The sequence below is a fragment of the Sapajus apella genome, unplaced genomic scaffold, assembly GCF_009761245.1.
Source record: "Sapajus apella isolate SASKATOON/1434 unplaced genomic scaffold, GSC_monkey_1.0 scaffold86, whole genome shotgun sequence".
Lineage (NCBI taxonomy): Eukaryota > Metazoa > Chordata > Mammalia > Primates > Cebidae > Sapajus > Sapajus apella.
This window is the reverse complement of record NW_022437026.1, coordinates 3428195-3452953: the sequence shown is the minus strand read 5'-3', so window position 1 is coordinate 3452953 and position 24759 is coordinate 3428195. Positions and strand designations below refer to the sequence as shown.

Sequence of the window (24759 nt, the reverse complement as noted above, 5' to 3'; positions counted from 1 at the left end):
TATATATATATATATATATATATATATATATATATATATTAGTAGAGCTGTCTGGAGTATTTCTCTCCATACTCCCATTTGTCCTTGCCATAACTCAGTGAGGTAGGATTATTATCTTTATTTCACAGTTGAGAAACCTGAAACTCAGAGAAGTGAAGTAACAAGGCCGGTGCGCTAGGCAAGGGTAGAACTGGAACCAGAACCCAGGGTTCTGACACGCAGCTCAGCACTCTCTTCCTACCCATCTCACATGCTGGTGTTCAGGACACAGCCCTATCACGTTTCCACATCTCCAACAGAGCCTGGAGTGTGCAGGCAGATCTGCAGAGCCTCTCGGCTTGAGAGGAGTACATCTCTCAGCTGGGCTGGGTGCCATGGGGGTCCCCCACATCTTATGCTTTCAGCCCTGCCAATGACCCATGGGTCCCATGAAGTCCCCAAGTTCAAATGCAGGCCCAGGCAGCTCCCAGGACTTCCAAGGACTCGGTCCATGAGAAGTGTCCTTCAAGTTTTAAGCTTGTCTCAGAAAGTCAAGCTAATTCTGGGTTCCCTCACCCCAACCAGAGGTTCTCATCTATTTAGGAGGGGGCCTGGGGGCCTGTTTGGATGAGGATCTCGGGCAATATGAATTACTGATCCCTGGGAAAATATGGGCTCAAAGCCAAGTCTACCTCTCAGGTAGCAGCAGATGAAAAGCCTCCCATTTGCCTGCCCCTTATGCTTTCCAAATGGCATGGTCTGGGGGCTCCATGGCATACCCCTAGGACCCCACAGACACCACCCAGCCTGAGGACATTCCCTCCTTCCTTCATTGTTGCTGCTCCCTTGGTCCTCTTGGTAAAGACAGAAGTGCATCCACAGCATAAACTCTAGCTGAGGGCCTGATACTTAAGGGAGGATATTCAAAGCAAAATACCCCTCCCATTTACACCTTAGTGGGGGGCCACATGGCATAGCAGTTAAAAGCACAGACTTGGGAGCCACACACCCAGGCTGGAATCCCAGCTCCAATGCTTCGCAGCTATGTGACCTTGGGCAAGTTAGTTCATTGCCCTGTGCTCCTTCCTCCTCTTTAAAATGGGATGATTATAATTATAAGAAAGGTCTCATGGTGCAGTTGAGGAGACTAAATGAGTTAACACACGGACCATAGAGCAATGCCGGCAGCCAGCAGCGTAAGGGTTGACGTTACCCCAGCTATTATTATTAGTCAGAAGGCACCAATCCAACAACTTCAATCATACAGAAACCAGAGAGAACAAAGAGAATAAAGGGAAAAAACAGCTTCTACGAAGCCAAAATCAATGTTATAAAACCCATAAATTAAAGCTAATGCACTTTATTCATAAGTAAGCCCTGTAGGTCCTCAATCAGAATCTATTTACTCTTACTTTGCACACAACTGTAATGGACTTGATCATCTGGTTCCCAAGCCTGTAGGAGAGAGGGGTGAGCTAATTAATCAGGCTGGTGCTGGAGGAGGTTGACACCCCAACAAAGTGGTGCATGAAAAGCACACCCCAAATCTTCCCCAGGTCAGAACGTTCTGGGACCCTTCGGGGATTGCCTAGCTCTCCCAACAGCTTCCCAGCATTACAACAGGTGCAATCAGTGAAATTCCTAAGAATTGTATAGTCCCAGAAAAAGGATGAAATATGTTCAGATTTTTTTTAAGGATCCAGGAATTTGTATTTTATATTCTGGAAAGACTTCCTTCAAATATACTTAAATTACAAGGAGTTTAGTACACGAAAGGGGGTCTATTACATAAAAAATGAATTTATTTGGAACATTCCCCCTAAAAAATGAATACAGATGGATAAAAATGGAGCACGAGGTGTCACCCTATTTAGATCTCAAATCATCATCTCTCTTCTCCCATCCACTGGCAGACGCAGAGCAGACAATGCTTTCTCCTCTCTCTGAGATATTTAGTGAGTAAACACTGAATCAAACAACGGCCCTGGGCTCTCTGCAGGTTTATGACCACGAGATTAAACACAAACCCATCCAGAAGCTGCCATCTAGTTTGAAATATCATGCTCCTGATGAAGATGGTCCTGTGGTCTTTGCTCCGTTTCTACACCAGCCTCGCAACATGTCCCATCCTGTGCTCAGCTCTGTCCTTTACCCTCCTAATGGCATCAGTTCTTGGGGCAACAATTTTCTTCTCCCCTGTGGTTTTAAACCAGTGCATCTCCACAGAACAGCATTTCCCAAAGTTGTGATCCCAGGAACACCATTCCTCTAAGACATCTGTGATGGTATGAGTGGGAAAGGTGATGTGCTCTCTGCCTGGCCCAGGGACTCACAGAGCACCTCACCACACAAGGAGACAGCTGTAGCAGAATGGGTGAGAACACAGACCGGAGATGCCTCGTCCACAACTGCATGGCCGTGACTTCGCTTCATAGCCACGTCTCATAGGGTGAATTATTTGCATTCTCTAAGCTTCTGTGTGCTCATCTATAGAATGGGATAATAACATCTCATTGTGCTACAATCATGTTTAAGTGCATTTAAACACAAGGCACTTAGGACAGCATCTGTACATGGTATAATCTCATAAGCAGTGTCTTGCTATTGTGTTAAAGGCTTGGAGAAGTCTTATAATAAAGTACGTTTGGCTAACTTCGCACTTACTGAATTTATTTTGCAACAAAAACAAGTTTTGTTGTTGTTGTTGTTTTTAATCTGTTAATACTGCTACAGAGTGCTTAATCTTTGAAACATTTTCACATCTACCTCACTGGAATCTCACAGCAACCCTACACATCCCAAGGAACAGAGCAAGAATCCAAGCTGTGGTTGTTCCAACTACAGCCCTGCCACTGCCTCACCCAGTCACTTTACTTCTCTGAGATTTTACTTTCTCATCTGAAATAAAGGGACAACTCCTCACAGGGTCCATTCATTCACCCAGGGTTCACTCAGCAGTTATTTATGGGGAGCCTTATGTGTGCCAGTTATTGCCAAAGCACTGGGGATACACCTGTGAACAAGAGGGATACGTTCTCTACCATCAAGACAACAAATAAGTAGAAAGCATAATTTACAGTTATGGAGATTAGAAACATTGCATGCAAAGCACTAGCACCTGGTGGTCACTCAATAAAGGCAATTATGATGACTAAGCAAGTATCAATACTCAACGTGCTGAAAAGGATACCAACAGAGAGGTCAAGTGACTGACCTAAGGCCACACAGTTCAGATCTCTCTTCCTAGGTCAGTGCCTACCACTCTGGCTCCAGTATAGCTTTTAAGACACACACACAGCCAGGTCCCACTCAGACCCATTCAGCTGGAAAATCTGAGGGGACACCTGACTCAGTAGAAGCACTTTCCCAATGCATTGTGTCAAGCTCATTCTCTCATCCAAAACCAGGTTCTCCACCCTGCCTTCCACACCTCACTGCACAGCACAGGAGAGGGTGTTTGTACATGACACAGTAGCTATGTGGCTTGTTCCCTGCAGTTATCTATTAGTGTATTTTATAACCCTAGCATTTCTGCAAACCCTAACACCTGGTGCATTAGGACAACACAACATGAGATAGCAATAATAAATCTCACTTCATTATCATCATTATTGTTGATGCATGAAAGCCCCACAAAAAGACTTCTCACTCTTAGGCACACCTGATGATAAAAGAAAACACAGCTCACTGCAGGAATAGGAGGGAAACCTAAACTGGTATTTTCATTCACTTCTCAGGGCATGGGGGGCAACAGGGCTCAGACGTGTCTCAGAACTTGTGGTGGTGGTCCAAGTGCAGGTCCCCATGTGGGGTGATTCAACTCAGCACTGCATGGGCATGGGGGCACCTACTGAGCAGACTGGCAAGAGACACACAAAGCCCAGGGTGGGGGAGTGGGGGTTCCCCACCAGCGCTCTCCCTGAGGCTCTTTTTTGGCCAGTAATGGATCCCTGCTTCTCTCCCTGTGTAGTGAGAAGGCAAGGGTGAGCACACACAGACACCAATCTTGCTGGGTCAGAGCTGCCAAGAAGCACAGCTTTTTGGTCTCCTCTCTCCCACCCTCTGAGGCCAAAGCTAGCACAAGATGCCAATGATCCTGACTCACCCCCAGGGACCAGGCGGAGGGGAGAGGCCTTCAGCCTGGTTTAGAGTTCAAAGAGCAACACACATTTGCCTCTGCTGGGCATGTTCTATGAAGTTTACTTATGTTAACTCACTTAATCCTCTCAACCAGGTTATGATGCAACTCTTGTTGCCCCAATTTTACAGCAATAAATGGGCAATTCTGACATTTCAACCTTCTTCCTAGTCGAGCTCAATCCCCTCTGACAAGCAGCTTCTCCTCTCCCAGCCTCTGAAGGAAGAAAGCCCAGCCAAAAGACAATCCCTTTTCTGGTCTCATCCCCTCTTCTCCTCACCTCCACTTCAAGCCTGGCTCTCGCTCCAGAAAATACATGCACTGTTCTTTGCACAAGGTCAAATGCCAAATATATTCTCTTAATATTTCAAACCAAGCCAAGTCTTTGTGGACTTCAGGGTCTGCAGAGAACGGGGAGTTTTCCACACACAGTGAGTTGGCTCTGCTTGCAGAGCTTATTCAGCAGACATCAGACAACTCACCTACCAGGTAACAGCTCTTGGTAGACAGGGGTTATAGCTGCTATATTATAAATGATGTGCTGCAGAGAGGTGGCATCGCCAACAGCAGCAGTGAATCTAAAGAAAGAAACGTCATGTCATGACCCAGTTCAGCTGTCATTACACTTCACTAGCATGAGGAAAAGATAACAAAGATGATGGATTTTGGTGCAAAAGTGTATGCTAGATGGAGCATAAAACAAACAGATTTTTTATTTAAATAATGAGAGAGAGAGATCTTTTTTTAAAAAACTCTATTCTGGAATACTTTTCATCTCTTGGAAACAGAAGAAAGCAAAGTGTTAGAAAAATAAGTGGAGATTAAATTAAGCAGGTGGGAGAAAGGAAAGGGCCTGCGAGAGAATGGGTGGAAGCCGATGAGTTTGTGAGGGAATCTGAGAGCAGGAGCAAGCACAGATGTGAATTTGCAAGTGTGTGTGAAAAGAAGAATCTTTTCTAATTCTGTGACTGTGTGAGTGTGCTTTGCTAAATAGATTATTCTTGAACCCAATGGAGTGGGAAAGCTCTCGGCTGTTGACGTGTGTCGTCTTTCTGCTTGGATCCTAAAGGGAGCTTGTGGGTAGACAGAGCTGATTGCGGAGGGAGCTGAAGGTGGATCCAATCACACCATGGGGAACATTCTAGGTCACTGTTCTCAAAGAGCAGCTCAGGACCACTTGCACCAGAACCCCAGGGGAGCTTATTAAAAATGCAGACACCTAGGGCCCACTCCAGACTCACAGAATCAGAATCTCTGAGAGCAGGGCCTGGGAACATGCATTTTAATCATCTCTACCGTCTTATGCCACAGGGCTTGAGAGCCACAGCTGCAGGTGCACCAGCATCTCTTCTTTGCTGTTTCTCAGAGCAGCACTCTGAAATAGCAATTCTTTCATTTTTTAAAAAAAAAGCTATGAAACTAATGGAGGATTTCTCAAGCTTCGTTTTTGGGGTACATAAATGATTTAAGCATTCTGCTCTGGCACAACAGTGGGAATGTTTCAAGCATTGAACCTCAGCAAACCATTGTCATGCACCTACTGTTTCAGGGCCTCCATAGGGGTATTGGCACAGATCAATATCCTCTCCTCCTACTTTTGGTCCTAAGCTCAGCTCTTTTCAGTCAGGCCAACCCTGTTGTCATTGGCCTTGAGTTGCCATGAGCCACGCTTTTGAACTACCAACCAGTCCCTCTTGGATATCTTAAACTGCCTGTTCCCTTACCGTCTAAGACTCCACCCTCAGCAGGTTTCCCTCCTACTCCTCAAGCTAAGCCTTCCTGACAGGTAGTGTACACCCTTCCTTTGCTCCTCTTCCTCCACCCTCTGCAAACGTCACTATTCTCCAGGGTCCGGCTGGGGTCACTGCTACCCTCTAGCTCCACCCTGATGCAGGTGCTCTGGGCCATGCTTACAGCTTCTCCTTGTGTTTCTCCTCCTGGTACCCCGAAGTCTCCATCCTCAGCCTGAATGGTCTCCTGGGCTGCAGACCTCTGTCGACTGCCCATGGGACATCTCCATCCTCATGCTCCACAGTTTTCTCACTTCACAATCACCAATCATACACATCATTCCCTGCCCTTTAGATGTGACCTTCCTCCTGAAGTCTTTCTCCTGGCCAAGGGCACCTGGCTCCTCATTTCATATCCTGGGAGCCTGCTCTCTCCTCCACCCAAGATACCCAACTGGTCACTCATCCAGACAAGCTTGCCTCTTAAATCCACTGCTCCCTCTCTACCCTTATGTCACCATCATCTGGACTCTGGCAAGGTTTCTTTTTCTCTTCACAAACAATGAGGCCTCCATCTGAGCCATATTCCTCATGCTGCAAGAATACTCCCCTGCCGTTAAAGCCTGCGATCCTCCTCCTCACCTGCAGTTAAGTCCAAGAGCTTGCATGAGCCAACAAACCCCCATCACCTGGCTCTTCTCATTCCCTCAAAATCAGCACCCCTTCCTCTGGTCCTAAAGAATGTGACCACAGGGCCTTTGCACATGTTTATATTCAGCCTCACATATCTCTTATGGCATCCTCTTGTTGAGAGATGCAATGCAAGTATGTCAACCTATGTGAAACTTGCCATTAATCTTTTCCCTACAGCAAAATGAATTGGTTCTTCCACCCTGATACCCTTATAAGGCCTTTCCCTATTTGAAACATCTGTTTATAGGTTTATCTTCCCTATTAATCATAGTGACTATCTGTTGGTATAGATGTTTGCCAAATGACTGCACACACATGAGCTAGACCAGAGGAAGGAGAGACTAGAGGGAGAACAGCAGGAAGGAGGTGACTGCAAGAGTCCCAGAAAAAGGCAACAGGGCCTGGGTGAGGGTGACAGGGATGACAAAGATGACAATCAAAACAATAGCACCCAGCACTATTAACAAGACCCAACACTCAGCCTCTACTAAGGCACTCTCCCAACGGCTTTATAAATATTTTGGCTCATTTAATTTTCACAACAACCCCATGAGGTAGGTACTGTCATTACTGTTATTTTCATTTTATAAATAAAGAAACTAAGGCACAAGAAGTCTAAACAAATGACTTTGAGACTAGAAAGAAAGCTAAATGTGATACATTGCAAATCACAATCTCCAGAACTGGATTCCTGCACAGATGGTCATGGCAAGGGGAAGAAGATGTTGGAAATAACTGTGTGCGACAGCAAGGCCATCGACCCGGCCAAGGAAAGAGAAGGAGCAGCATTTGCCCGGGCTTTGTTTTGTTTTCTTCCGGGGGACAGGGTCGTGTGGTGGGAGAGAGAATGAGTTCCATTTGGGGCTTGTTTGTTTGAGGTAACGGCAAGACATTCTGTCACATATAACTGTCACTGCCAGCCCCACTCTTCCATAGAACCATCTGAGGTCACTTCCATTTTACAAGCTGGGAAACTGAGGTTAGGAAATACTAAGTAACCTCAGATTAAGATTCAGACTTAATCTTAAAGTAGAGAAGCCAAGATTTAAAATCAGGTCTGTCCAACTCAAATTTTGCTCTACCCAAAAGGCCTGTTGGTCCTGAAACTGACTAATCACTGGAAGCCCTATGAGAATTTTTTTTTTTTTTTTTTGAGTCGGAGTTTCGCGCTTGTTACCCAGGCTGGAGTGCAATGGCGCAATCTCGGCTCACCGCAACCTCCACCTCCTGGGTTCAGGCAATTCTCCTGCCTCAGCCTCCTGAGTAGCTGGGATTACAGGCACGCGCCACCATGCCCAGTTAATTTTTTGTATTTTTAGTAGAGACGGGGTTTCACCATTTTGACCAGGATGGTCTCGATCTCTTGACCTCGTGATCCACCCGCCTCGGCCTCCCAAAGTGCTGGGATTACAGGCGTGAGCCACCGCGCCTGGCCTGAGAATTTTTTTTTTAATGCACATCCCCAGACCATGCCCCAGAACTACTAAATGTGAATCAGATCCACCAGGGTGCCGGAGTCTGCATGGCTGGAGTTTTCTGGGGTTGTAATGATGTGCAGTCTTCAGGGGTTGCTGCGCTGGTCCACAGGCCTCTCCAATGCGGGCCAGACCTTTGGAAATGCTTAGCGCTGGAGATGTCCGTCTTAGGAACAATTTACCTAGAAAGTGAACTTAAATCTGTGGACACAGATGAGCTCGCCAAGGGGAGAATGCAGAAGAAGAAAATTAGAGCGCTCAGGACAGAAGCCTGGTAAATATTCATGTAGACACGGGAAGAGAAGCTGGAAGAAGCAAGAGGAGAATGTGTTTTGAAAAGGAGGCATCTGCAGAGATGCTGCAGCTTCAAAATGCTGCAGAGAGCAAAGACCAGGAGGCTGGGTCACAGCACTTGGGATGTGTTTCTCCATGGGGCAGAATCGTGTTCTGATTTATTAGCTGATGTGAGGTCATGTTTATTCATCTGTTTTAGGGGGTTTTTCTGATGTCCCCACCTTCAGTTGGCAGCATTCACTGCCCCAGGGAAACTGTGACACTGTGGAAGGCAGAGAATGAGGAGTCACCTGCAGCTTTATTGAGGTATCATTACCATACCATAAAATTCACCCATTGTAAGTACACCATTTGATGATGTTTAGTAAAGTTACACAGCTGTGCAAGCAGCCCCACCATCTCTTTTAGAATACTTCCATCACTCTGGTGTGATTAAAAACCCGCCATCCCTGCATATCATCTGAACCCAGCAATCTCACTCCAGCTCCAGCGTAAGTCCAGGGTGACTTCTTGTCCTTTCCTACGAGCCCCTCTGCCTCCAGGAGGTCCAGAGATGAGGGGTCTCAGCCAGCCCAGGGCTTCCCTCTAGCTCAGCAACGCAAGTGGCTCCCTTAATCCCCCTGGGAACGGAGGGGCGAAGGGGCCACATGTGGCCATCTCTAGGATCTAAGAAAAACCAAACTCCTCTTCCCACTTTCACCACTGCTTGGGCCTAGAGCAGCCCAAAGTGTCATCAGCTTAAGAACAAGATATGGATTCTATCTGGAACCAAGGCTCCTCTTTAAAAGTTGCAGATTAAATGTTAAACTGTGGGAAAGTGGGGAGGACCGTGGCTGGGGGAGGAAGTGGCTACACAGAGAAGAACTGGAACCAAGGGAAGGAGCTCCTGCTTCAGGGAGACACTTTGGCTTGTATTTATTTTGACACAGTAAAGATTTCTTGCCCCTTAAGAGACAAGGTCACGCCTCAGATGGCCTCATGGATGGCGGCCAATGTTCTGCCCTCTGACTCCAACCACGTCATCACTCAGTGCTGTGCCCAGCTATAAAATTTTTGGAACCTGTCCCCAACAACAGGCCCCAAGCCAAGCCACAAGATACCACAGCCCGCAGGCAGTGAACACCTTACCTGCTATGCATCAGCAATACCTGTAAAAACCGGGGTAACAGCAGAGAAGTTGAAAACATACATCAGATTTTTTTTGCTGAGAGGGCCCAGGGAAATGTCAAAGGTTACAAAACACAAAAACTACCCTGTGATGGTATCAGCCTGGCAGCTGTGGAATGGAGAATCCTATATGCCGCCTGCTTCTTCTAAAAACCATCTCACCGGATGGTCCCATCATACTAATTAGAGGAAGGTGCTGACAGCATGGGAAAGATGGTGGCTTTGATGACCGAACATGCCATTGTGGAAATCACATGAAGAGTAACAGTGTCTCTGCAATGGAGCAGGAAAAAGAGAGGATTTTCCCTGCACGCCTTTCACAGTGGCATCCTGGAGTGCCCCAATTTTGCCAACTGCATTCCAGAGCTCTTTTCCTCACATGACCAGACGGAGCAAAAGTCTTTGTAATGACTTCAAGCTCAGCCAAAAGTAAACACACTCCACTTTTTCCATGGACCAATTCTAACCCCCAATTGCTAGAGCTGGCCCCTCAACAATCCAAATGGAAAGCCACCTTTCCTAATAAAATAAATCCTTTTTAACTCAATAATACATCTTGGCTACAAAGGCAAACATTCCTACAAGCTTCCTAGAAATTATTTATTGTACAGTAATGCTCCAGATCACCTGAGCAGACCCTACCAATGGAACAAAGGCATTCAAACTAAAAACAACACACAACCCTTGAATAGCTGTTCACTGAAGCAAACACCTGCACTCACAACTCTTACAGCACATTTTGTAGCACTCATGGGATTTGCTACTAAACACACACACACACACACACACACACACACACACACACACACACACAGAGCTCACCACCAGCTAACTGGAATATTCTTTTGGAAAACAGGCCGTGCTGAGACAGGTGCTGCTTTGAATAAAGAGTAAAATAACACTCGGGATGTGAGCTATCCAGGGCTTCTGCACATGCCAAACACACGTCTCACTTCTCTCCCACATTCCATAAATCCATGTGATCCAAACGCAGTTCTCCATCGAGTGAAAAAGCAGAGACTTGAGGATGGTGGACTTACCAGGTTGGAATTGGTGGCGTTGGAATCATCTTCTGGAAAGGGAATATAGATCGCTAAGGCCACACAATTGGCAAAAATAGTCAGTAAAATAATTATTTCAAATGGTCTGAGAAAGGGAGTTAAGGAAATTAATGCCACAGAAAGCACAAGTGAAACAAACATACATCTATGTATTTTTTAAAATGAATCAAAGATTCATAAGAATTTTGTTTAAACAATGCATTCCAAGCCCCTTGTATTCTGAAAAGAAACATATGCCTTTTTAAGTGCTTCTAGTGGGTCCCCGCCAAAATTTTCCCTAATATGTCAAAAGCAGTGGAGACCAGTCGCGTGCCAGAGTAAACACAGATTTCTAAAAACTTTTTCCCCTCCTTTTATTTATTTAGATTGCATTGGTCTTCAGTCTCCCCCATGTGTGCCTGGGGTTGCCTCTAAAGAGCATACCCTGCACCACGTACCCCGTTCCTTCACGGCTTACGCCCAACTGCCCATGGGCCCACGCCCACCTGCAACAGGGGACATGGGTTGAACTGGATTCCAAGACAGAGACTTTCCCAGGGTTTCATTGAAATTTGGAGGTTTTATTTTTAATCTCTTAAACTGAAGTTAAGAGTGGTTTTCATTTCTTCTCTCTCATTCTCTGACAGGTTCCAGAGATCCTGAAGACCCCCAAGCACATAGCAGGGTGCCTGTCCTGAGTGTAGGGAAGGAAGGCTGTGTCCTCTTTACGGCTGAGTCTCACGGAGAGCACAGAAACCCCTTTGGTCTGCAGAGGTCCCACTTCAACAGGCAAAGCTTTGATTCTAAGGCCGCCTACTTTTTCCTTGGTATGTGCTGGGCCCTAGTGGGACAGCCTGAGGTTCCCTCACCAGTAGCAATGCAGGCAGAGGTTCCCATGCCCTGACTTCTTCATCACATTTTCAGAGCAGGACACGCTCTCAAGAGAGAAATGAGCTAATGTGATAATACCCCTTCCAACGGGACCACCCCACACACCCCATGGAAGGCCAGCAAGGAGAAGCTTCCCAGGAAGGGCCGTCTATGCTCTTCCAGCTCCAACCCCACCTACCCCGCTCCCATTGCCAAGTCTGCAGCCCAGCTCGTGGAGTCTCACAGGAAGAGGAAGAGGGAGAGGGATGGAGAGCCGGGGTGAAGGGACCACCATAATTCTTTCAGGGAAATCCATACTTACAAAGTTAATGAATATCGAGGCAGAAAGAGACCACAGAGATTATCTACTCTAACCTTCTGTGGCCCAGAGAGCCTGAGAAACTTTCCCAAGGCCCCACAGCTGGTTAATCACCAGCTGAGAATAGAGCCCAGATTTCCCAATCACCAAGTCCAGTGTTCACTCCCCTGCCACAGATAGCCTCCTGATGAGTTCACAGGCAACCCTGGGTCAGGGTCACAGCATACTGAACGGGGAGGAACCCGAGTGATTATTTCAGCACTGGTTCCCCTCGGCCCTGTGGGTACTTCTGAGGATCCATTTTCCTGCAGAACATTTTCTATGCTACCTTGATATAAAAAAGATGGCACACAGTGGACCTGTCAATCTCCCAACTTTGCAGGTGTGAAAAGTAAAGCAGCCTGTCCAAGACCCCAAGCTGGCAAATAGCAAAGCCTGGACCAGAACCCAGACTGACTGATTAAGCTTTTACATCCTGCTGCCCTTGTGCTGGATGAGGCACAAGTGGTGATGATGGGAGACAGACGCTGATGCCGGCACCAGTGACAGTATGGACAGAAGCTGACCTCTGCCAAGAGCTTGCTCAGTGCCAGGCACATTCTTACGACCCTACAGAAATGCCCTGTGTGGAATGCATGCTTGTGATCCCCACTTTCTAAATGAGGAAACTGAGGCACAGAAGGGTCAGATGTTAACTTGTGCCAGGTCACAGAACAAGTGATAGGATGGGATCCAAGCTCAGGTAGTCTCAGTTTTAAGGACTACTCTATACTGATCCACTTTACAATTACCTGAAGGCTTTGTAGGCAGTTCTTTTAGCCCTCCTATCGCGTCACCTCTTGCCTCCCAAACCTTTTCTCGCCTGCTCAGGAAAGTGACACTGAGCCCACAGGCTGGTCAGTTTCATTCCCATCAGCTGTGCCTGTGCTCTCCCCAATGGGACAAGGATGCAACAACCCAGGCAAGCCAGACCTGTGAACACCCACCCAGAAAATGTCACCTCACTCCTTCCACCACAGCAGGGGACACCTGAGCTTGGGGTTTCTGGTGCTATCAGTTCCCCTCCCCTCATCCAGACTATCATCTAGCCATCCTTTATGCTAAAGGCACTGAGCTAAAGCCACAGAAGATCATGTGCAAAAGCAACCAGGCAGATAAGAAAAGCCACCGGTCGAAAAGCGGAGAGCCCAGGTCAGCGCTGGAAAGTGCTCTGTGTCACCTTTTGAGGCCCAGATTACTTTTTAAACTGCTTTTCCTTTCTAATGACAGTGTCAGGTTCTACTTTTTCAAGAAGAGCTTAGCTGGCTAGTACTCCAGGCTATCTCCTTCCCTGTCCTGCCACTCCTCCCAGGCAATCCTAGAATGCCACCCACCTGGCACTGCTAAGGCTGGGCCCCTTCCTCTCCTCCAGGTGGGAAGGCACATTTCCCCAAAAGGGTGGCCACAGCACCCAGGAAGTAGGTGTCTAGGCCCAGGTCCAGGTTCGGCATGCCCTGGGGAACCTGGTCTGCAGCCCCTGAACACCCTCCCTAGTGCCTAACTGGTCCTACCTAGTATCTCCTAGGACCTGCCTAGTCCTTCCTAGTACTATGGATGCATAGGGTGTGGGAAGTGCATTTACTTTGGGGTCAGGGGAACCTGAATTTGAAACCCAGCTCTGTCAATCACCAACTGAGTGATTTAGGGCAAGTCCTTTGGCTTCTCTGGGCCTTGCTGCCCTTCTCTTGGGAGTGCCTGGCCGGCAGGGCCCTCAGCTCTCCCACTCCCTGACTCCACTGCGAGCAGCTATGCAAGCAGTCCTATGGAGCTGACCAAAGTCAAGCCTCCCACCCAGTCCTCCGGGGACTGAAATCATGCTTGACCACTCAGGCAGGGCAGCCAGGCAGCCACAGCCACTTGTTTCAAATTGCATTTTCTTAAAATACTTTTAAGTTGAGGGGCTCGAACATTTATTTATTTATTTATTTATTTATTTATTTATTTATTTATTTATTTTGAGACAGTTTCACTCTGTTGCCCAGGCTGGAGTGCAGTGGCATGATCTTGGCTCACCACAACCTCTGCATCATGAGTTCAAGCAACTCTTTTGCCTCAGCCTCCCGAGTAGCCGAGATTGCAGGTGTGTGCCACCATGCCTGGCTAATTTTTGTATTATTAGCACAGACAGGGTTTCACCATGTTGGCCAGGCTAGTCTCGAACTCCTGACCTCAGGTGATCAGTCTCCTTGGCCTCTCAAAGTGCTGGGATTATAGGTGTGAGCCACTGCACCTGGCCTCATATATTTATAAAACTACATTTCTTGCTCAACAGAAACTTTCTTTTATCTCTAGGCTACCTTCTTTCAACCAGTACCTGAGACTTTTAAATCTTTCCATGGAAACTCACTGATGAAGCCTAATGCTCCCATCTTGGTCCTTGAAAGACATGACAGTCCTGCCTGGATGAATTCTTTTTTTTTTTTTTTTTTTGAGATGGAGTCTCACTCTGTAGCCCAGGCTGGAGTGCAGTGGTGCCATCTTGGCTCACTGCAACCTCCACTTCCTGGGTCCCAATTCAAGCAATTCTCCTGCCTCAGCCTCCCGAGTAGCTGGGATTACAGACATGTGCCACCATGCCCAGCTAATTTTTGTATTTTTAGTCGAGACGGGGTTTCACCATGTTGGCCAGGATGCTCTCAAACTTTTGACCTCATGATCCGCCTGCCTCCACCTCCCGAAGTGCTGGGATTACAGGCATGAGCCACCGCGCCTGGCCGCCTGGTTGAATTCTTATTACAAAAATTCCCACAGTCAGTACCAGGGTTCTAGCGTCATCTGTTCCTGACCACATGACCCTGGAGAGCCTCTCCTATGGGGCTGTTTCATCACTGGTGGAAGTCAGGGTGGATCTACAGAGCTTAAAGGTCCTTCCGGTTTCTACAGCCCCAGGATTCTGATGAGGTAAGGGGCTTGTAGCGACACAGTGAGAGTCCAACCCTTCAAAGCCACTGTCTCAGGGCCCGTTTGCTGGTTTCTATGCAGACAAAGTGAGCACTCCAGACAGTGGTCACAACTTTGTCTGCACATTAGAATTACCCAGAGAGTTTGCTGCTGTTGCCTGTTTGTTTTCATGCTTAGGTGGAGCTGCGTGGTCTGTTGTTTGTTAGAACTTTCCAGGAGACTCTAATGTGCAGCCAAGGCTGAGAACCACTCACTCCTCCAGGGCCCTTGAGCCAAGATCTGGGGCCCTGACCACTACACTCTTCATCTCCTGAGCCCCTTCACCCCAGAGAGAGGGAAGGCCATGAAACCATGCAGCGCCACGGCATAGGAGGGAAAGAAGGGAAGGAGGCAGCACCTAACTAACGACGGTTACCCCGACATGTGAGTGGGCCCCTGAGCAAGTTCAGCTACAGAAGATGATATTTCACAACTTCTTAGGCTCATTTTCTCAAATGTTGCTTATTATATGAAAAAACATCTGACGCAGGCAACTTATTTACAAAAAGATTGCTGGGCCCTGTCCCCAGAGATTCTGATTCATCGAGTCTAAGGCAGGGCCCAGAACTCTGCATTTCACAGCACCCCAGTGATACAGATGCAGTAGGCCCGAGGCCTGGTTTGTAACCCAGCACTGCTGACACAGTCTGTGGCCCAGGGAACCTTGGAGGGCTGGCCCCAGGGCTTAGGTCCCATGAGCATGCCCAGACCAAAGCACAAAGGATATTTCCATTCGACAATGCTGATGCAGGCCCTTCGGATGGGGTTCTTCAGGGTCAGGCAGAGCAGGGCTCGGGGCGGGCGTGTGGCCGTGGTGCTGCCCTGCTTCTTGGGTTTCCCATATTGCTGCCGCTTCCGCTGCGTGGAGCTGACCGTGGAGATGGTGGCATTGCCAGCGCTGCCCATCAACTTAGCCTGCCGGGCTGCGTCGATGGCTGCCTGCCAGGACAGGGCAGCCCCCGGGGTGGGGATGTGCTCAGGGGCCAGCCCCGCCGCTGCATTGGCATTCATGTTGGCATGGGCGGGGCGTGGGCTCCCATAGTTGGAACCTGTGGCAAAAGAGAAAACAACACAACAATTACTAGACAGAAAACAGAAGCACTTCCGACACTCTCTGGACCCCAGACTCACAGTTTTTCAAAGCTTTATTTCAAGCTACTGCACTGGTTAGGAGGTGTCACATGGAAACATGAGTGTGAGATGCTGAGGGAAGAGGGCCAGGATCGGTCCAGTCCTGGTTCGCTGGGTGACCTTGAGCACGTCATTCCCTTCTAGTCTCTGCCTCACCTTAAGTGGGCAAGAGGTGAGATCCGTGCATATCAGCACATATGGACCTCTAATACATATTTACAAGAACACATGCAAATGAAAGGATATTCATTAAATAGCATAGAATGACCGTTTAAGGAAGGTGCGGAGGAAAATGAGAATAAGATGTGGGGGTAAGGAGGAAGCATAAATGAATGAGTGAGTGAATATGAGAGGTCATTGCATGAAGCAATGATGAAAAAGGTACAATGAACTAGAGTGTGATTCACTCAACTGTCTGTACCTGAGTTTCAATAAACAAAAATACATATAATAAAATGAGGAGGCTGGACTAGAGTAAGGTCACATCCAGCTACCTCAAAGCCATCTGGGCTTTAAGTTTTGGTTGACCAGGAGGGGATAGGGGAGCTCTGATGGTTTTAAATCATGTCAACAAATCCCTTCACATCTGACATCCCTTTCATTGAGAAAGATCTAGGCCCCCTCCTCTTGAAATGAGGTCGGCCTTTGGTGACTGTTTTACCAATAAAGTACAGCAAAAGTGACACCATGTGACTTCCAAGGATAGGTTAAAAATCAACAAAAAAGGCAATATTGCATCCCCCTGACTGTCTCGGGATGGTTGCCCTGGAGGAAGCCAGCCCCAACACAAGGCAGCCATTCAGCCCTAAGCTGCCATGCTGTGAGGAGGCCCAGACTAGCCTCAACAGAGAAGCTATGTGGCAAGAGAGAGTCCTTGCCAGCTCCCGGCCACCCCAGTCACCATCTCACTGCCACCTCCAGGAGAGACCCCACGTCAGGACTGCCCAAATCAATAACTTTTTGAATTCCTGACCCACACAAGAACTTCCTGAATTCCTGACCCACAGAGACTGAGCAATAACAAGGTGTCTGCTGTTGTGAGCCACTTTGTTTTGGGGTGATTCATTAGACAGCATTTGCCATCTGGGAAAGGGAGCTATGAGTGGCAGGGGTTGGTGGTGTAGGGGAGAGGGACAATGTCAGGAAAGAAACCTGATTGGAACCCGCGCAGCCCAGGGTGCCCACCTGCACAGGTACAGCTGCACTGCTCTGGTGTCAAGGCAACAAAGCTCTTAGACGGTCCCTAAGACAGCACATATGCTTGGCAGACGCTCTTTGGCCTGTTAGACTGGATGCCTCGCTCTAGAATCTGTAAGTTTTGCCAAGCGATCAGCTCAGCCTGATCCAAACCTAAATCTCCCAGAACACATGCATGACCTTGAGACTTGGTACCGCTAGTCAGTTGGCCAGGTACCACAGGATCAAGAAAAGCCGCAGAGAAGAGGGTGCCACTGTGGGTGGTGAACTTGGCATCTGAGGTCACTTCAGCTGCCTGGGAGACTGGGGCCAGAGCAGCCAGACCAACTGCATATACATCACCTCCAAGCCCGCCCACAGTGACCTTTTCTGGTCCACGGGCACAAGGTCTTCCAGGGAAGCCATGTGTCCTAAGGTTGCTGGCTCAACATTATTGACCCCCCTACCTCCTCACCTGTGCCTAAGACACAGATGAACTTGGCGCCTCTCCCAGCCACCTCTCCAACTCTTACCTTGGGCTGATCCTTCTATGTTGACCTCCAAGATAACTTTACTCCCCATGTGACCTGCTTTCTAGAACCTATCACCCCCATCTCTATCCCATCCCCGCAGGAACCTGTTAAGAGCACATGACCCAGCTTAGCCATGTGAACTTTTTCACCGAGAGAGTCCACCCCAGAGACAGAGCCCCAGCAACCTCACTAGATTCCTCAACCAGCCACATCTGAAGTTAGCCCTTACCTGAGCCACACACAGGTGAGCCACACGCAGGTGAGACAGGTATGGCCTCTTGGGGCTGACCTCCATTATGGCTGTGCTGCAAGGCTGGCTGAGCCTCCCCTTCTCCAGGTGATTTTCCCCCACCCGCTGTGATGTTTAAGTGACTTAAATAACTTAGCTGAAGCTAATGTGAATTGAGTCTCTGTCCTTTGCAACCAAAAAACGACCTAATACGCTTGGTCAGTGCCCAAAGCTTGGACCTGGCTGGGCTGTCATTTCTGCTGGATTCCAGTCTATGTCTTTTCCGTCACACCGGTGACAGACAGTAAGTTTCAACTTTTATGCCAATTGATTGATATCAAAATCCAAAATGATATACTTAAAGAACTCTGGGGATGGTAGATTAGTGTGGCCCACTGTGGACACAAAAGGCAGGGAATGGTATCACTCATGCCACGTAGGCACCACCCCTACATGATCCCAAGAGGACTAGCTGGTCAGCTGCCTCCTGACCCACAACGGTTGCCACCTGCTCTACCGCCAACTGGCCCCTGCACATTACAGCCCCACCTCTACTCCTCAAGGCCTGGAAAATTGCCTCTGCCATGCCCAATTCATGGCCGCATTCTCAATGTGACACTGCTGCTCACCTCATCATATATTCCCTTCACCTTCCTCCTGTTCTCTGCCCCAGGGATAAACTACATTCATCAGAACATCAGGCTCACAGAAGACATGACACTCCCGACAATGAGACGTCTCATCTCTCCCATAACTCATCCCTATCCTCCCTGCCCTCACTGTGTAGATCCCAAGCCTAAAGCGACGAAGACCCTAATGAGGCCAGGACCTTAATGTTTCTCATAAGACCCAGAGGGAAAAGATGGAAAGAGTGCATTTGAATTAATAAAGGCACCCAAAACACAAGCACGGCTTGAACACCCAGCAAGCATGCGTGTCTCCATTTAACACATAAGAAGACAAAGGAGTGTCTGACTCATTAAAGGTCACAGAGTGCAGCGACGGAGGGTTGCTGCAGCAGGCACAGGGCTCATGGTGAGCTGCCAGACTCCACTCCTGCCTCCTCAGTCCTCTCTCACACAGTCCACATGCACGCACGTGCCCGCGTACATGGTGACAAACAAGGCCCACACCTCCTCCTGGGCTTCTCCAGGCCTCGAGATACAAGCAGCTGCATTTCTGACCCCAAGAACATCCTTTCTGCTTACTATGATCTCCACGTGACAGTGTGCACTATTCCACCCGCCCCTCAGTAACCTTGGGGAGCCCCTTAGGCAAAAGTGGAAAGTGCCCATTTCCACCTGCTACATTGGAGCCACTGAGTCCAGAGCGGCCTCGGCTCCTGCCTCTTTGGCTTGCCAGGGAAGGCTGGAAGTCTAATTTTGCTCCATTCAATCTGTGGTATATAATGTTTTCTTCCTAGACTCTCTGCTTGGCACTGACAATTTTTTTTTTTTTTAAAGACAGAGTCTCACTTCATCACCAGGCGCCAGGCACCAGGATGGAGTGCAGTGGTGCCATCTCAGTTCACTGCAACCTCCGCCTCCTGGGTTCAAGCAATTCTCCTGCCTCAGCCTCCTGAGTAGCTGGGACTATAGGCATGCACCACCATGCCCAGCTAATTTTTGTATTTTTAGTAGAGACAGGGTTTCACCATGTTGGCCAGGATGGTCTCGATCTCTTGACCTCGTGATCCGCCTGCCTCAGCCTCTCAAAGTGCTGGGATTACAGGCATAAGCGACCACACCTGGCCTGGCAAAATTTAATAGACTAACTTTAGTTCCTAGACTAACGTCTCCTTTTCCCTCAGATACATAAAAGCTGCCCTGTCCCTAACTGTTGGCATTCCCAGACCCCAATTCACTCATGGCAAGCCCTCCATGCCCCACACCTCCCCTGAAATGACTGTCGCCAGACCCTAATCTTTGTAATCACCCCCATGTATTGCCCTTAATCCCCACCTCTCATACAGGCTGCCAGTTCCCAAAACCAAGGAGTCCCAGAAATTTCAGGATAACACTTAGAAAGAGGACAGGAAGCCTCAGCCTGAGAACACACCCATCACCCAGAAAAGCTGTGTGTGGGGCGCATCCCTGCACCCAGAGCACAAGGTGGAAGCTTCAGGACGGTGGCTGGCCGCGCAGAGTCCAGGGCAGCTCTGAAAACCACATCCCGGTGGGCTGCCTTCTGAGACCTTCCAAAATTCCATGGGGGCCCGTATTTATATTGTAAACCGTTCCCAGAGCACAAGGACCTCTCTGGAGCACACCATCTGGAGAAAGCACATATGAACCAGCCCTTGGGGAAAAACGGAATGTCAACCTCCCTAGCCAGAGGCCAAGAAAACAACCTACACTATTTTCGTCCTGGCAGCTCTGAGTATTGCTGCAGTCCCATGACAAGACTAGGGCCCTGCACAGGAACGCGGAGCCACACACAGGTGTGACAGGTATGGCCTCTCGGGACTGCTCACCTCTGGGCCTGGGCCTCCGCTTCTCCAGGTACTTTTCCCCACCCAGTGTGGTGGATCTCACCCTGACCTGCACGTATAGGCCAGTCTATAGCAACACTGCCCAATACAATGTTTACAGTAATAGAAATGTTCTATCATCCTAGGTTGTCCAATGCCTTAGCCACCAGTCATATGCAGCTCCTGAGCACGTGAAATGTTCTATGAGTATCTCTGGGTCACCAGCAACAGGGTGGCACAACCACCCAAGACTCCCAGGAGTGGAAAATCTCCATCTCTGGCTCAATGTTTTGAACCCAGAGTGGTGCCATGAAGGTAGGGCAGGCAGCATTGTGTCCCTGATGGCTTTTGTTAGCACGAAATAACCACCCAATGCAAAGAGACCAATTTTCAAATTATAAAGCTGATTCAAAGCTCAGGCTCCTGGCTGCCAGCTGAAAGGATGCCACCATTTAAGTCTGTTCCGGCTCTGCCTGAATGGGCTGTTTCCACGGATGCTCCTACCCCTGAACGAGCCCCTGAGCAGTTGCCTAGCAGATCAGACCACACACCAACAGGTAGGTGCCCCCCAGCAGTGACCTCATCCCCAGACAGAAGAAAATGCCTCCCACCTGTTAAATGGCCCGGCTCCCCTGAAGACAGCATCTGCATCCTCCTCTTGCACCTAGGAGCCGCTGCTGGGGGCCAGGACAAGGGAAGGACCCCAGCATAGTCTGGCCAGCCCCATGTCATTCTCCTCTGCAAGGGTCCAAGTCAGGAGTCCAAGTTAGGAGTCGGTGGTGTGTGCTTCCTGGCTGTCCCCTGTGAGTGAGGGGCCTGGTGCTGAGGACTTGGAAGGTGTTCAGTGATGAAACAATTGATTTTTTTTTCTTTAATCCATCTCTATTTCTGCACCTGATTCAGGGTCGTACCCCAGAAAATGTTCAATATCTATTTGCTAATGACTGTGACAATAATGTTGTCATGATACAGATGAAGGTGGGCTAGGACACTGTAGAAAGAGCACTGCTGGAGTCGCTCTATCTACCCCTAAAGAATGTGTCTATTCTCAAGCCACATGCTCTTCTACTGATTTCTTGGATGTAACCACAGGGGAGAAGTTTGGGGGAAAGAGGCTGTGAGGAAGATCTCTATCTCCCACGCCTCCACCCTACTCCAGGCTGCTACCTTTCTCTTGCCCAGAAATGCTGCAGCAGCCCCCCAGCATTTCCCTCATTCCATGCTTGGCCATCCCCAAGCCAATCTCCATGCAGCAGCTAACGTGACCTTTCAGAAACAGAATTTGTAAATCGCGCCCTGTCATCCCCCTAGTTAGATCCCTTCAAAATCCAGACTCCTTGCCACAGCTTACAACACCTGCACAGACTGGCCCTGGCCCGCTTCTCTGAACTCACCCCACTCCCCTGTGGGCCTGGTCCAACACACTCCTGACACAGTGGCTCATTTCATGCCTCAGACATGCCAAGTTCTTGCTTGCCACAGTGCCTTGGCATGCACTTGGAATGTTCTTCATGTTCTTCCCTCTGCCCTTTGCTAGGCAACCCCTTCTCACATTTCAGGTTGGGGCTTAGGTGATCCCTTTTTCAAGCCTCCGCTTCAAATTAGCAGAATTCAAACACTAGCTGCAGCGTTCTCCCCACTTCCCTGCCTCCATGCCACCCTTGAATAAATTTGCCCAATGCCCCTGGGATTGTAGAGACCCCCAATCAGCCATGTGTGTAAGAGGAGGTCTGGGGCTACCAGCCTGCTCCAGCAGCAGTCACCCTGCTTGGCCTTGGTGCCTTCTGTGAGTACAAAGGCCAGTCACTCCTCCACCTTCGTAGACACAGACACGCAGACTGATTTAGAGAGAGTAAGCAGCCACAGCTCACTCTTAGAAAAGGAAGAACTACAAATGAATTTCCCCTAAAGTCCTGACCACTGAGCAATCTCTGCAGGACAAAAGAAATGCCTTCTCTCAAGCCGACTTGTCACCCAGGACCTTTGCAGAAGCCCTCTTGGCTCTTAGTGTTATCTTGCTGTAGTGACAAGGGGCCTACATTCCCCTTAAGAGCACAGCAGACAACCTGGAACAGAAACCGGACTTCCTCTGCCCACTAAAGGCCAAATGACTTGAGAGCAGGGCCATTAATCTTCCCTATCTATTGCGGTACGAAGACAGCTGGAGGACGTGAACAGAGAGGACACCGTCTTTTGGTCTTAGATGATAACCTGAGGCCCTGGCATCTCAAGCCCAATGGCACTCATCTCTGGAAGGATGGCGTGTGCTGGACACCATGTGGTGGACGAGAGGCTGGAGGACGGGAGGTCTCGGCAGCTCTTCCACCCTCCTCCTACTGTGTCCTGCTGGACTGCGGGGGCTGCAGAGCTAACACAATGGCTCCCAACCTCCCTTGCAGCGAGAATTCCTGACACAACTTTTGCCAGTAAAGAAATGAATCAAAACTAAGTCAGGTGGGGAGATGTCTATTTTGCAGGTATCGAGCTGGCAGGGCCAAGCCAGTGGCTTCCTGATTCCTGGATCATGCATAAGGTGGTGTGACCCCAGAGCCAGCCCTTGACACAGCGACCTCCAGGTCCCCATAAATGTACCCGAGCCGCAGTTCCCTCCTCGGGCCTGTTCTGCAGCATTGTTTTGAGAATCATTCCCACAGACCCAGCCTTAAGCCTGCTCTTGCAGCACTTCCAATTATTCAATAAGCCCCTAAATTCCTGTACTGACTATCTTTCCTCTAAAAACAGCCAAGGAAGTTTCTGTTATAGGCCTGAACCCTGACTGAGATATATAGACCAGTCTGTAACATCACTGACCAATACAAAGTTTACAACAACGGAAATGTTCTGTAAGCCCAGGCTGTGCAATGCCCTAGCCGCCAGTCATATGCAGCTCCTGAGCATCTGAAACGTGGCTAGTGCATCTGAGGAAATGCATTTTGAATTTCACTTAATTTTCAATAACTGCACATTTAGATAGTCACACGTGGCTGGAGGCTCCCACACTGGACAACACAGGTTGTGCTGTATTAAGAGGAAGTACTCTTGGGAAGAGGGTGTTGGCGAAGAAGTGTGAGAAGTGGGGGTGACGACGAGCAGAGCACTGAATTCACAATTGTGGGAAAACTTTTTAAAAAGGCAATCGAGAATGAATTCAGATGTTGTTGGGTGGGTGGATTTTTGATCAGAAATTAACCGCCCTATGCAAAAAGACATATTTTCAAAGCATAAGAGACTCTAAGATCCAACAAACAATGTAGAAACCAAAAGTCCTTTTTCAGTGTCTAATATGCTCATCACATAAATGAGAGATGACTTTCTTCTAAATGGGCAAATCGGGAAGCTGGCATTCCTCCCCAGCCTAAGCGAGAGAAAGCCCAGGACACCCCACCTGAGATGGAAACGCTCTCCAGCGTGAGCACCCACTCGTTTCAGGACACCCCAGCCAAGGTGTAAAGAAACCCTCTCGGGGTGGGCGCCCAGTGGTTCCCGATGCACCAGTCGCCATGCTGTGCATCTGACTGCGCTTCCTCCTACCTGAGCTATTTTCACACCGTCCCCAGCAGCATTCTGTCACTCTGCTCACCCTCCTTTCCCCACCCTGCTACAGACACAGTTCATGAGAGATGGGGTGCCCAGAACAGGCCCCATGACCACAGCAGTCAAATGTTCTCCAAAACAAGGAGACTGCGAGGGCACCAGGACATCTGCCACTCTCTCCCCAATCCAACTGACCAGTACTCCCTCAAATACAATTGTCTCTTTTCTCTTCTACATCCCACCTGCCTCTGATGACTGCGTGAAGGCAGGGGAAGGCAAATAGCACTTCAGAGGCCCAAGGCAATGAGAAAGCAGGAAAGCTACAGCATCCACACCTACTAGTGATCCAGCAAACCACAGCTGCCCACTGTTCTTTACGGGGCAGCTGGCTGAAAGAAGGTAAAGAAAGGAAAAGGAAGCCTCGTAAGGAACCCCTGGAAGCAAACCACCCGCAATGCCCACAAGACCAGCACTGCTTTGGCGAGAGGACCCTGATATAACACCCGGGGCACTAGGCATCTCTCATATTGATGTCAAAGAGCACAGGGAAGAAACAAATGGATAGACACACACAGCTAAGCCATGGCTTTCAACTAAAGATGACAAATCGCCATAATAACCAAATGCTTCTTCCACTTATTTCCAAGCATGGAGAGGAGGGAAGTCACGACCTCTTGCTACTTGAACTAAGGCACCTATCACTACCTGGTGATGGCAAACCTAAATTACAGGCCCTAGTTGAGGATTAATTCACATTTATTGAAAAATCAGCATTTTACCTTTTTTAGTGTGGCAGCAGAGAAGCCTTTGAGGTTAAAAAATAAAAGAAATCTGCCTGCCTGAGGACAGAGAGCCATCTAAAAAAAAGGAGAAATCCTTCAAGTTGCTGATGTCTGGGGGGCAGGCAGGGGGTGCAGACAGTGGGAAGAATGCCCCCAGCAGCCAGGCACCACACCAAGGGGACCCAGACCCCAGCTCAGCCTCCCCTTTCCTTCAGCGGTT

The 24759-nt window shown here is 48.7% G+C and overlaps 1 protein-coding gene across 50 annotated transcripts in view; it reads right to left on the bottom strand.

Moving 5' to 3' along the window:
• Positions 1–24759, bottom strand: part of CACNA1C (calcium voltage-gated channel subunit alpha1 C) — a 703883-nt gene that overhangs the window by 550494 nt on the left and 128630 nt on the right. For 49 of the 50 annotated variants that reach the window (XM_032254241.1, XM_032254239.1, XM_032254246.1 and 46 more), the window contains exons 2-3: positions 15412–15733; positions 10517–10622 (exon numbers count right to left, since the gene is read on the bottom strand). In XM_032254241.1, coding sequence (XP_032110132.1) covers positions 10517–10622; positions 15412–15733 — 428 coding nt within the window. Of the gene's footprint in view, positions 1–10516; positions 10623–15411; positions 15734–16730; positions 19221–24759 lie in introns of those variants that run through there. The other variant, XM_032254266.1, reaches the window with a different exon arrangement.